The sequence below is a fragment of the Argiope bruennichi genome, chromosome 9 (assembly GCF_947563725.1).
Source record: "Argiope bruennichi chromosome 9, qqArgBrue1.1, whole genome shotgun sequence".
NCBI lineage: Eukaryota > Metazoa > Arthropoda > Arachnida > Araneae > Araneidae > Argiope > Argiope bruennichi.
Window position 1 is genome coordinate 34,252,946 of NC_079159.1, and position 14,567 is coordinate 34,267,512.

A 14,567-nucleotide genomic window follows, 5' to 3' on the forward strand; every position below is an offset into this window, starting at 1 on the left:
CTATTTGAATAACTAATAATGGAATTGTTTATATCTACATACAGTATCCGTTTGCAATGATGGAAGAGCTTAAAAGAAACATATTAACATCTATTTATAAGCATTTTAAACTAAAACTTAACCTTACAAGTTTATGATAACCTTAGAAATACTAAATACATCATTTTGATACATGCATCAATCTCGAAAATGTAACTGTGACAGGTGCCTTACTATATATTCATCGATTCCTTCTTCCAAAACGTTATAACAAGGTTAACTCAATCAGTTAGAGGTAATGATGGATGACATTGTTTTTACTTTTTTTAGAAAAAGGTCAATTTCCTGCATGGTGTTGATTGTTAAGATAGTCATGCAAGATAACACATAAAACTTTTTCCTGTTTAAAAAATATGCCATACAAAAAAATAACTGATTTAGAAATATGTTTTTGTTTGCAAAAACCTTAATAAAGTTTGTAATGATATACTTCAAATTCTGCAAACATTTATACTTTTTTAGACCGTTTTATAAACGTGATATATCCTAAAATTTTTTTATTTCAACAAATCTTTAATAAAGAAGTAAAATTTGACTTAAGAGGGGATTGGGAAAATAACTTCACAGAAGTCCATCCTCTCACCTTATGATAAACAACTTCCATGGGCTCTGCTGTTATACTCAGTCCGTAACTGGCGTTCACGTGAGATGGATTCTTCTCAAAATCTAAGGCAAAAATATGCGGCACATTGGCTCCTAAAAAAATAAAATTACTTAGCTTTTTACAAAGTTATTATAATGAAAGACAAAAATAAAAAATAATATACAAAGCAATATCAAAAGTCATGTAATTCATAGTAATACTGTATCACAATGCCGGCGGCCTGGCATAGAGGTAGCGCATCTCCCCCCTGATCTGGACGTCCCGGGTTCGAATCCCGGTTCGGGCATGGCTGTTCTTCATCTGTGAGGTGTGTGAATGTGGCCCCATGTAAAAAGGGGTTGTACAAGCGAATGTGTGAGTGTCATCTTCATATGAGCTAGAAGTCAGACTTCTGCCCTCGGGTGCTCAGGGGTCTTTACCCTCAGAAGCTACTGCACCCCCTTTCCGTGGTAACGCGGACACGACATCATCATCACAATATTTTGGAGATAACACAGTTCGATATTCCTCGATATATCAGCATTGTACGCAAAGTGTCAAATACAATAAATACCCTGTATCAAAACACAAAGTCTAAAAAAAAACCTAAAATCATTGTAAATATCATTTCTTTCTCTTACAAACGTAGAAATTTTATCATTTCTTGAAAAAACGCAAACTCAACAAGAATTTTTGGTCGTTTTAAATCAAAACTTGGAGAATTTAAAGCAAATTAATAATAATTTTTGAGTCTGTACATTAACATAACCATTGCATAACAGATTTATAAATAAGAATTGCTATGGTCTATTTGGGAAAAACTTTTTTTTTTTCTAAAATGTCTCGCCAGAAAAGAATTTCCAACATAATTACCGAAAGAATCTGTATAATATTGTTACTATATTGGAATATAATATTGTTACAATAACGTGCAATATCTATCAATGTAATAAAAATATTAATCAATATCTTTTTGCAGAAGTAGTACTAAAATTATCATTAAAATCAGTAACGTTAACTTGCTCAATGTTCTTTCATATAACAGCATCATTTTTATCAAATGAAATAACCATGACGAAAAAAAGGTTTTAGCCTATTAACTCCGAGGAAACACCTCAATTTGTTCTAATTGATGAATTAAAAACTGTGGCATATGAACTTACAAACTGAAACATATTAAAATAGTGGAACATACGTCTTTCATTTGGAATCTCCCAAAATTTGAAACCATTGTTTAGTTTGTTAGCGTTTATTGAAATGAGTAACGAATTAAATGGAGTAATACTTTATTTTAAAAAAAGAAATATATATATATATATATATATATATATATATATATATATATATATATATATATATATATATATATATATATATATATATATATATATATATATATACTGCTTAATGCAAGCTATTTCATTTTAATCATGTTTGCAGGAAAAGCTTTAATAAAAAAGAAGTAAACTCATACAACTACGAAATTTTTTAAAAAAGTTAAAAACTCAAAGACATTATATATATATATATTGTCTTTAATGTCCGTCCACCTAATTTAAATACAGAGATATGTCTCTCAAGATAACTGATAAATGTGAATGAAAGTCGTATTTCTTACAAATGCTTGATGCAACTTAGTCAAAGCTATTAAACGAATGAACTCAAATAAATAACAAAAACTTGCAATATTAACGTAGAAATAAAATTATTAAAAATAATTTCTAATATTAAAATTAAATAAGTTATATACCTTTTGGTTTATTTACCTTTTAAAATTTAATTTTGTTCTCTCCTTACTAAATTTAAAAATTTTAAAAAGAATATCTAACATCCAAATTATTTTGACCTAAATGTAAATATTTACTTCGTTTTTATTTCGCTGCAATAATTAGTTTTACGAATTTTTTTTATATTAACACAATTCTTCTTCTATTTCTCGTTATATTTTTTTTCCTAAATTAAATAACATTAATTAGTATATTTATTTAGCATAAAGGATAAATTGAAAATCACAACCAAATAAAAATTAAGAATCTTATTTTATTTGCTATGTCCAATCATCATAAAATATATTTACTAACATTCATGTTTTATAAACTTTAATAATACTCTACACATACAAAACTTACCACTTGTAACATTATCTGCAGTGATAATAGGCACCAAATCATTTTCCAAAGATGCCCCTTCAATGACGATACTTTCAGTTCTAGCAGAAACCTTGTAAGCCTTCGCTCCAGGTCGTGTCTCCAGACTGGACAAGAAATGCGTCACAGTGGCTACAAGTATCTCCTTTCCATTGTTTACCAAAGACAAAGTACAGTTGGCGAATGTGAAATTCAGTTTATGTCCGATATGGTTGAGAGCTGCCTCAGGATCAGGTGCCCAACGTTCATAACCGATGCCTTCAAAGAGCCTTCGTCTTTCTTCAGCGGTCATCCTTGACCACCAACTTCGATCCTTGTCACCAACTATTAAAAGTTCTTCCTCTTCAGATTTATCGCCTTTCGGAGAATCTATAGAGCCATCTACCAGGTCTTCACCTGAAGAAGAGAACCAGCTCCAGAAACTCCAAGATTTCCCAACTGGAACTTTTCGAACTAGACTTGGTTCGTCTTCGGCAATCTGTGAAGATATAAAGTCATGTTGAATTGTTAACATAATGAGATATTGTTTACATAGAAAATATCAGATATCGGTACTCATTACAATTTTGCCTCATTTCCAGTCTGTTACAATCTTTAAAAAAAAAACTACTTTGAATTTGAATGAAGCAATACTGTCTATTCCAAACTTCTCTAACAATCAATATCTACTGTTCTGATTATTATTAGTTATTTTGGAGAAACATTATGTGCATAGTCGATTAATAAGAAACATTGCGGGTGAGTTTAAGTCCTTTTTATTAGTGGGCACGGACATAGAAAAGAACATAATCACAAAAACATAAAATTATAAATTCTTCATTGGATACTTTAAAACAACATCTACGTAATGATGAGCGCACTGCAATGCAAAGTTGGGTCACTCATAATAACAATCCAAAACAGATACTAAAGGTAAATAGGGTGATAGTGAAATTATCTCAAGAATGTATAGTATAAAATCTGTTATATTTTTGCTGCAGAGTAACTGTGGATCAGTTTGAAGGAAAATGACTATGTAATTCTTATAGTGTGGACTTCTAGCAATAGGATTATTGTCATATATTGACACATTTAGCTAATTTCTATAGCTTTGGCATCTGGTGTCTTTCATCAAATACTTAAAAAAGCTGTAATAAATATGTGACTAGTTCCAAAATTCTGGTAACTCACCAATTAAAATGGCTCAGAGAAGAGGATCTCTGAGCCATTTTAATTGGTGAGTTAGCGTTATAATAAAAATTCCTACACTGAAAAGCATACTAACGGTTGTATTAGATAGAGATAGTTCTGTGAAAGAATAAACTGATCAAACGCATTAAATAAATGGCAGAAGAGAATAGAAAGCGGAATTTTTTGTCTATAACGCTAAGAAAAACTGTATCATTTTGCAAATTTAAGGCCATTGACACTTTGCATAACGCATGTATTAAGTGCAATTGCCCTATTAAAAAATCATTTGACAACTAATAATTTAGGGTTAGTAAAATTGGAACGTTACACGATAGAACAACGTGTTAAAAATATTTTAATTAAATACAAAACCGTTTTTTTAATTATTATATTTTTATTGAATTGCAAAGTAAAAAGGATACGGTTATGTATGGAATAACACATAGGGCAAATGCCTAAACGACTGTACTGGCACATACTCACTCTTTTGTCAAAAATTTTCCATGACCATTTTGCATAAGTTTGCAGCGTTGAATTTCCTCCTTCAATGCACACGTACTTGTGAGCTTGTTGCTATAGTCCTTTGACTTCAAATAATCCATAAAAATAAATCCAATGTTAAATCACACGATCTAGGGGGCCAATTTTTAAATTTCCTAACTGTGGCCGCCAGACTTTGATTATTTTTTAAATATTATTCAATAATGAAATTACATTGTTCTATCGAGTAACGCTCCTTTTTTTACTAATCCTAAAATATCTGTTGTCAAATGGTTTCTTTAATAGGGCAACTTTACTGCACAAATGGTAGCACATTCAAATCTTGGGTTAATTTTTAGACACCCTTTATAAGTATGTAATTAATAAAAAACACAGAAAATTCAGATTCTCGCGTTATTAAGATACTGACTAGAGAAATAAAAGAACAGTTGTATTTAATTGATATGAAAAAACAAATGAAAATTAAACAATATACATATTCCTAACCAATTGTTATTCAGATTTCAATTAGTGTAGAAGTCGTTTTAACTATTGTTTCTATAGTCGTTTTAACTATTCTTCAAATATTTTTGCTGTGATATTACCTATATTAAATCAACATGAATTTTCAAATTCATAATTAAGAAACCAGAACATTCTGCATTTATCTTCAAATATTACTCATAGTTTCCGAAGCGAAATTAATATATCTTGTAATATTTATCAACATTAAAAGCAATAATTACTTTGCTAATTTTAACCATCTTTCTCGTAAACAGACATCCGAAAGTTCTTAATCATTCACATTAAACTTGACGGAAGCTGCTTAAAATTTCATCAATAAAGATTGCTTTTGCGAAACAATCTCGGACATGTCTTTCGGGCTCAAATAAATCATTCACTAAATCAGCGCCCAATTCTGATAATGTTTGCACGACAAACAGAATTGCCGTTCCATTCATCATCCATTAACGTAGCATCTATTTTTAGACGCTGCCTGGATTCAAAAGCAGAGAAGATCGATTTACCTTCATTTTGGCCTGTTCCCTTGCTGCTAAGATGCTCGTGACGTCAAGAGAGTCTTCCAACAACTGCAAATCCAATTTAAGTTCTGTATCCGTCGGCCTGTGGAGGTGTTCTTTGTACATCGCCTTATACTGTCGATATTTGTCTCTAGGGAAAGATGAAAGGTAACAGATTGCTAATTATGGCTGTTGAAACAGACTAGTATTAGAATAACATATGAGGTCTAACATCAAACTGGCTTGAGACTCGATATTTTCGTGAATTTGAGCTTTTCTTTTAGAGCTATAAACATGAAGGACATCTGGTGTTACAAATGATGAGTAATATAAATGTTGATGGTATTTACGGTGGTACAAAAGATAATTTGGTGCAAACATATATGAATGTCCTGTGGTACAAATAATAATCTGCATTAATCGTATAGGTAAATTTGGGGCTACATATGACAAAGTGGAACAGATGCTGATGGTTCATGTAATGATACAAATGACAAGTTGGTACTATATCTTGCTACGTCTGGTAGTGCAAGATATTGTACCAATTTGTCCGGATTCTAAACGGTTCAAGATGTAGTACATCTCTTTATACTGTCGATATTTATCTCTTAGCAAGGATGAAATAGAATAGCATTAGAATTTTATGTGAGGTCCAACTTCAAACTGACTTGAGATTCGATATTTTCCTGAATTTAAGATTTTCCTTTAGTGCTATAGATTGCTTAGTGCCACCCTGGGGGGGTATATAAATAGGTGCTCCTCCCATCGATGACGGGACGTACTTCATTCGGGAAGGGTTGTACCGTGGCTGGTGATGGCCCTTAGGACTCAACCACAGTTCCCGCCAGTGTTGCTGTTGCGGCGGTCCGTCATTCAGTTTTCTTTATCCCTGTGCCTTCGGGCAGGTCGGAAAGTCAGTGATATGACTCCCACACACACACACACACACACACACACTTTCTACGTCGCTTATTAATCTGATTTTTTTTCACATATAAAACTATCCTTCTAAGGACAAATTCACAATAAAGGTAAACTAAACCTAGGGTAAAAATATAATTCCAAACTAGAGATGAAATATGTACAGTAGAAGCTACGAATAACATCTGTTTCCCCACAAGAGTTTATTGCTCTTTTTTTTTTTTTTTTAATTTTCTCATATACGAAGTATACAAAAAAAATATTGCAAACATCAAGAAATTACAACTCGAAATTTTGACGTTTAAAAAAATGTAACTCAAAATTTTGACATTTAATAAAATTCTAACTCGAAAGTTTGATGTTTAAAAAATTCTAACTCGAAATTTTGACGATTCTCTACGTTTAAGACCTCCCTAAATCCAAGATGTTTGTTTTGGAATTATGTCTGTCCGTTTGTGAACATGATAACTCACAATGCTTTGAATTAAACGGTCTCCACTCCAAATTTGTAGCTCTCTACCAAATTTTTAATTGAAAAATTTCAATTTTCCGTTAATTTTGTCCGTTTGTCCAAATATAAGTTAAGTCGATAAAATTCAAAACCTAAGAGAGCTAGATGGATGAAGTTTTGGTCCACAGAATTTACGTTCTAAATATAGATATGTAACAAATTTGGAGCCATATCCTTCAAGGGATTGACCATATGTCGTTCTTTTACAAGCATGTAAATGCGATAGCTGAAAAACACAATGAATTAATTATATAATTTTGCGACTACAATTGTAGACTTGTATTAGATTTTAGCTTCAATCTGTTAAACGAAGGGTCATTTAAAATATACATTCTGTCTTTTGCAACTTTTGTATTGACCGCATGCTAACGATTAATAGTAAAAAAAAAAAAAATATCAACGATCGCACTTTATCAGGTTTTACGAAGTATTTTTCATCGATGGCATTTGTATAAAATACAAGTAATTCACACAAGTATATTTATTAGAGAATATGGGAGAAAATTCCGGAGAGACCACTGCCGCTGGTTTGTAAACGATTTCTGCTCTGCTGTGAACCAGTTAACACTTGTTTCGTTTTTCTCCTTATCAATGGTCATAATTTGACGACTACTATCACACATATTTTTTAAGAGAAATTTTTTATATGTTTTATAAATGCAAAAATTTCTGAAAATCCATTTTTGAAAAAATTGGAGATACGGAGGTTTCCAATCAACATAATTAAAGTAAATGAAAAGAATAATTTTTTAAATTTTGTTTTAAAAAGTTTTTTTAATCAAACATTAATAAAAAAATATCATTGTTTTTAACTAATTTCCTTTTTAAATTAATTAAATAGCTCACATCGTTTGAATTTCTTCATATTAATTTTCACTTCATATAATAATTCTTTCTTTAAAGCATTGCATTCTGAAGTGAATTTCCATCTAGACATACAGCTGTTAGAGTAAGAATCCCTAATCTCCATAATGTAACGGCTGATCCATCAAAAAATACTATTCATCTAATTTACAAAATAATATATAAAAAAAATATAATATATTTATTATATAATATTAGGATATTATTGTCCCTTTGTCAAGAGTAAATGGTCAGATCCTTGTCAATTTATTCCACTTATTTAATTACTACAATATCTAGAAATACCAAACAGCTTCTTAAATAATATTGTGCACGAGCGTGGATACCTTGCAGGCATGAGTTATAATAAGATATTCATTTTCAGAAAGTTAAAATATTAATCAAAAATATGTCATTAACACTTAATTAATGATTCAAAATTATATCTAAAATGTGGTAAATTGGTCTCAAAATGCCTAAATCTGACACTGATTCTATTCGTTAAAAATTTATCACATACAAAACACAAAATAGAATACAAATTATCCTCAATAAATTCTTGTTAAATAACTTGATCATGACTTTTATCGTTCAGTTTTCCTTCACAAATGTCATCCAATATTTTAGTTTGGGAATTTTGAAATATCTGTATGTCACCTGCTTGTTCTGTTTGCAATTTCTTTTATACATAAAATCCAATACATTTTACATCCGCGGTTTGATTCGTCCAAACGACATTTGTCATTTTTATTGCTTAAGTGGCGAGAGTAGACGAAGTAATCACCTGTGTTCTTTTATTCGAGACCACGTGTATGGCCTGACGTATTCCTCCAGAACAGCTGTGTATGCATCCCTCCAATAATCAGCTGCGTGCCCTTTGACAGAAAGGCCTCTAAAATATTTGCGAAATCTCTGGCTCAATGACATCAATTCAAAAGCTCTGCCAAGTTCATACATGCTCACAAACTGAAAGAATGAGAAATTTCTGTTAGAATAGTGTAATAATTTATCACTAGATGGCGACACACATTCTTAATGAGCGAAATTCAATAGATGCAGAACTACAGCTTGTATTTTTGAACTGTCAGTTCTGAAATTGAATTAAGTTACGGATAGAATGAATGATATTACTAAAAATTTAGAAGAACTAAAATTTGTTAATGATCAAAGAAACTTTGCAAGAAAAATTAAACATTTAAAAAATAGTTTCCTTTGCAAAAGAGGCTTAAAGAATTAAGAGGTTTTTCCAAAGAATGATGCCAAATCTTCCGAAGATCTTGACTCAAAATACAAATTTAAAATCAAGTATAATTTAAATGCCTTAATTATATTGCTTTTTTGTTTAAGGTTAATATTTAAAAAAATTAATCGAACTTTTTTGAGTTGAAATTATTTATTTTTCAGTATTTAATTCATGCTCTGAATGAAAAAGATAAGCTTTATTGCAAAAACATGTTTTATAATATTCGAAATACTAAACATTATCGTATAAAATCTTAACAGTAGTGTAGAATACATTGTACGACAGATTTTTTTAGAAGTTCTTTTAGTAACAGAACGTAATCTTATTTCAATCAAGTTTGTGATATGCGAATTTATTTTTAGTAAGAACTTTATATTCTTTTGTAATAAATTCCTTTAATTATTTTCAATAATAAAAAAGATATATTGAAGAAAAAGATTGTGACTCTTTGCATTTAAAAACACTTGTAGTTCCTCAATGCACCGTGCCTATTATTACAAAATATTGTACGATATACCCACGATGTTTTTCGATGTTATGTATGCCAGTTAATATTGGGAAGGTATCGTGACAATGTTATTAAGCATTTGATGCAATTGCAGGTTAATCTTTCTTCGTTAACCAAAGTACTAGAAAATATAAGTCTACTATACTGTTGTATTTTTAAAACATTGAACAATATTGTGAAATTATTGTACAGCGTTTTTGTACTATTACCAGATGTAAGGGGAAAAAACACAAAAATGAATGTTCGCGATTTTTTTATTATATTAAAATAATAATCCAAATTTCTTTTTGAAAATTATCAAAAACATACCATTTTCTTATTGGTCACTAATGTTTCAAACGTAATTTTAAAATCTCAAAAATATAAACATATTTTTATTATTTTTAATATCTTATTCAAATTAACTTTTTTCAATAACTCATGGAACAAATATTTTAGATTTAAAATTTAGGAAATAATCAATGATGAAAAAATAATGACACGTTTCGCTTTTCCGTATCAAATTAATTCTGATAAACAACTTATTATTTTCATGTTTTTGTTACTTTTTCAGACGATTTTTTTCATGTGAGTTTCTATTTTCAAAATGCTGAAAGTAATAAAATAGAATTGCTCTTTATAAGAAATGAATATGTTCTGTTTACAATATGGTTCGTTTTTCAATCATGAAATTTATTAATTTGTTTTTTTTTTTCACTAATATCGGGGAAAAAAACACATTACAATGGGGATTTCCACTTAAAAATCAGAAAAGAATCATTACAATAATTAAATTTTAATCGAATTCTATATTAATTTAACAAATAAAAAAAACTTGCTCTTTACGATTCAACAGCTTTTCGATATTAAAAAAACAACTTTAGATTGCGGATATTAAAGCAACATTAACTCATGCGCTAACTCCACTATAAGTACAGTAAAGATTGTTAACTATTTAAATAATTTTATTTTAAAAATATGCAACAATCATGCTATTACTTAAACAAATTCGTATGAAATTTGTTCAATACTTTAATAAAAATTTGTTTAGTACAATATTACTTCTTTTTTATACTTTTAATGATATGTATGTTATGGTTAATGTGATTAATCGATTATTCTTAATATTAATCGATAAAAGAGATTTATTGACTTATAATACTAAAGTTATTATTAATATTAAAAAGTATTAATACTGCTATTAATACTTAAAGACTATTACTAATTATAACAAATTAATTACATTACATATAACGTATTTATTGATATATAGAATATAAAGAGCAGGGAACTATTTTTGAAGAACGATAAAATAAAAATAATTAACAGAAGACAAATAAATTATAATTGACAGAAAAACGTTAAAAATGAGATCGTAAATGCGGAATAATAATTCATTTTTTTAATGAACGAATGCAAAAATTATATAAATAATTATTATCTACGTGGAATCATCCAGCATATATAAAGTAAATTATATTTATTAATACAAACTGAATTTAGTTTTTTTGAGTAACATTATAATGAATAATATTATAAATCATTTTATATGGAATATAAAAGTTTCTTTGTCAGCAAGATTTTGTAAAAAATAAATAAATAAATATAACTAAAAATAAAAAAATTAATCTCAGCTTTGTGCTGATGACTTACATTTTGTTAAAACAGTATCTAAGGGTACTAAAATTAAGAATATGAGTCGAAAAAAAGCGAAATAATTTCGATAATCAAAATCGTATACAATCATTTTAATAAATGGTCAAAGAAAAATCGAAAAATTTTTTTATTAATAAAAAGTAATTTATCTTTTATATAAAGATTGCAAAACAGGAGCTTAATTATCATTAGTCGATAGCTAAAGGGGGATAACGAACTTTAAAAACAAACCATTAAAAAGACATTTTAAAAGCCTCTAAAAGTTTTTTTTTTTATTTCGCTTTCTTTCTTATAAATAAAAGTGAGGGGAAAAAACATTTATGGATATTTTTCACTTTATTTCTGATATCCTATGTGAAAAATACCATCATACACAGAATGCTACAAAACTTAAATTATAAACTGTTACAGCAAGTAGAAAGTACAAAATTAGTTTTGTTAATAGGATTTAACAAAAAATAACTAGATATAAATTTTGGGATCAGAAACGCCACCTGGATAAATTAGGGGATAACACGAAAATATAGAAATGAAAAGCCAATATCTCGTGAAGACTTTTCTTTTAATTATAATTCATTTTTGGAGTATGTTCACAAATTCAACGTCACAGTAAATGTCCAAAGTTCACAATTTAACACGTTTCGGGTTGTAACGAATCCTGATTAACGAACCTCTCAGACTGTACTTCGCCTTTCATGAACAAGAGCGATGAATGACTCATACAATGAGAAAGTGGAAAGTTCATGGATTCGAAAACGTTTTATAAGAATAAATTTAGGTTAAATAAATTTTAAGTACTAACTGCATTATTGAAGAATAGCTCCCTCTAACTCATCTAGTTACTTTTTTCCGATGAAACTTTCAATATGATTTTGGATTGCTTTCGTCCTTCCTATTACTTTTTATAGATTTTCTGTATAATTTTGAAACACCCTGAATATTTTTTGAAATATTAAGAATATATTCATGGGTAGAAAGCGTAGACATTTTATAAATTATCAGTTTCCAAATTATTAGGTAAAAAATTGTTATTAATGTTTTTCTTGTAAGTTCTGTCCTCCAATAAATCCTCCTATTTAAAGATGAGAAAAAAGTAATTCATGAAAAATTTTTCGGCTGAATAAAGAGATGCTAACTTGAAAGTACAGAAACTTTCTTTCAAACAAGAGATTCGTAAATAAGCAAAAATATTGTAAAACAACCCATTTAAAATTTGAACTTCTAATTTTAAAAATTTTAATTATTCTTAATAAATTTATTAATGTATTATAAAATTACATACATTAATTTATTTAAAAAATTATTAATAAATTGTCTCTGTCTTGAAAAGTAATATTCGCAAAGGTTTAAGTATTATAATACAAAGTAATTTATTAAAATTCTGCCTTCTCTGCATTCTAAAAAAATAATTTCTATCATCTAAACTCACCCTCTCTAAAAAAATGAACCGTTTAGCTATCAATTGATCAATATCTTTCATCAACACAATCTTTTAATGGGTAAAATAACCCATTTAAATTTTTTTCCTAACTTTTGAGAATATTGAAAAATATAATTCAAATGATTAAAAATGTCTATCTTGGAAAGTAATATTCTCAAATGTTTACAAAGTTATAATACTAAATAGTTTTTCAAAATTCCTCAGACTGCTTTCTAAAAAAATAATTTTTATCATCTAAACTCACCCTCTCTAAAAAATGAACCGTTTAGCTATCAATTGATCAATATCTTTCATCAACACAATCTTTTAATGGGTAAAATAACCCATTTAAATTTTTCTCCTAACTTTTGAGAATATTGAAAAATATAATTCAAATGCTTAAAAATGTCTATCTTGGAAAGTAATATTCTCAAATGTTTAGAAAGTTATAATACTAAATAGTTTTTCAAAATTCCTCAGACTCTGCTTTCTCAAAAAATAATTTTTATCATCTAAACTCACCCTCTCTAAAAAATGAACCGTTTAGCTATCAATTGATCAATATCTTTCATCAACACAATCTTTTAATGGGTAAAATAACCCATTTAAATTTTTCTCCTAACTTTTGAGAATATTGAAAAATATAATTCAAATGCTTAAAAATGTCTATCTTGGAAAGTAATATTCTCAAATGTTTAGAAAGTTATAATACTAAATAGTTTTTCAAAATTCCTCAGACTCTGCTTTCTAAAAAAATAATTTTTATCATCTAAACTCACCCTCTCTAAAAAATGAACCGTTTAGCTATCAATTGATCAATATCTTTCATCAACACAATCTTTTAATGGGTAAAATAACCCATTTAAATTTTTCTCCTAACTTTTGAGAATATTGAAAAATATAATTCAAATGCTTAAAAATGTCTATCTTGGAAAGTAATATTCTCAAATGTTTAAAAAGTTAGAATACAAAATAATTTTTCAAAATTCTGCAGTCTCTACTTTCTAAAAAAATAATTTTTATCATCTAAACTCACCCTCTCTCTAAAAAAAAAAAAAAAAAAAAAAAAAAAAAACGCATAGCTATCAATTGATGAACATCTTTCTTCAACACGGTCTGTTTTCATCACTTTCTCTTATCAGATAACATTTAATTCTTTGTTCAGGGCATCTCATCTTTGCGTGGATAACCCGCAGCTGGACTTAAAGCAAACCAGTTGAAAAGGGTTTTTAAGCGAAATAAATTAACCCAGAAAGAATAATTTGTCGCCTAGAGGTTGCTTTGTTGAATCAAGGGGAAAAAACTGCGTTTCATTTTACCGTTAATAATATGTTGGTTGATTTCATTCAAAGGAATCACGATTCTCGTGGTTAGTTATCACTTATAAAATCTTGAATGACTCCTTAATTTGCTGGATCAAAGATCATTTCGGTACAAAAACCATATTTTGCATGACGTACCGTAGGGTGCTATTTGATAGATGGAAACAATGCACCCGGCTAAAGTTTATCATCTTAAATTATTGTTTCTCAGTATCCTGAATTTTAAACAATGATTATGCCAGACGTTTAAAAAGTATTTAATTTTAATTTTATAATGTCTCTCTTTTTTATTTGTACTTTGAAGGATTGATTGTTTTTTAAGTAGGGAAGTCACGTTTTTTCATAGGATCATGTTTTTAATATCGTTCTGGAAGCAGCAACAAATGAAGCTTATAGCACGAAAAGAGTACATTGTGTACCATTTAAACCATTAACATTGTCTTCAATATAGTCTTTGAGTACATAGAAACAAAGCTAGAGTATCAAAAAAGACAAAGTAGCTAATTGTTTAAAAGCCCAGCAACTCCGAGGATTCATTTATTATTTTGCACATTATTTTCAAAGTAATTTTTCTACCATTTGATTTACAATAAAAATACTTAAATCCTATTCAAATTGAAATCAAGTATCGTTTCATTTCCATTGCAATAATCCTTTGATTTCTTTCTAATTTTTCGAATTCGATTGTGTATTCAGTATTAACCAGTATGTTCTGCAGTTGAT

General features: G+C 28.6%; 1 protein-coding gene across 4 annotated transcripts in view; it reads right to left on the reverse strand.

Annotated features, from left to right (window-relative positions):
• Nucleotides 1-14,567, reverse strand: part of LOC129983915 (intermembrane lipid transfer protein VPS13A-like) — a 419,638-nt gene that overhangs the window by 124,849 nt on the left and 280,222 nt on the right. For all 4 annotated transcript variants that reach the window (XM_056093621.1, XM_056093622.1, XM_056093619.1 and 1 more), the window contains exons 11-14: nucleotides 8,501-8,682; nucleotides 5,448-5,592; nucleotides 2,752-3,247; nucleotides 623-735 (exon numbers count right to left, since the gene is read on the reverse strand). In XM_056093621.1, the coding sequence (XP_055949596.1) occupies nucleotides 623-735; nucleotides 2,752-3,247; nucleotides 5,448-5,592; nucleotides 8,501-8,682 (936 nt within the window). The remainder of the gene's footprint in view (nucleotides 1-622; nucleotides 736-2,751; nucleotides 3,248-5,447; nucleotides 5,593-8,500; nucleotides 8,683-14,567) is intronic.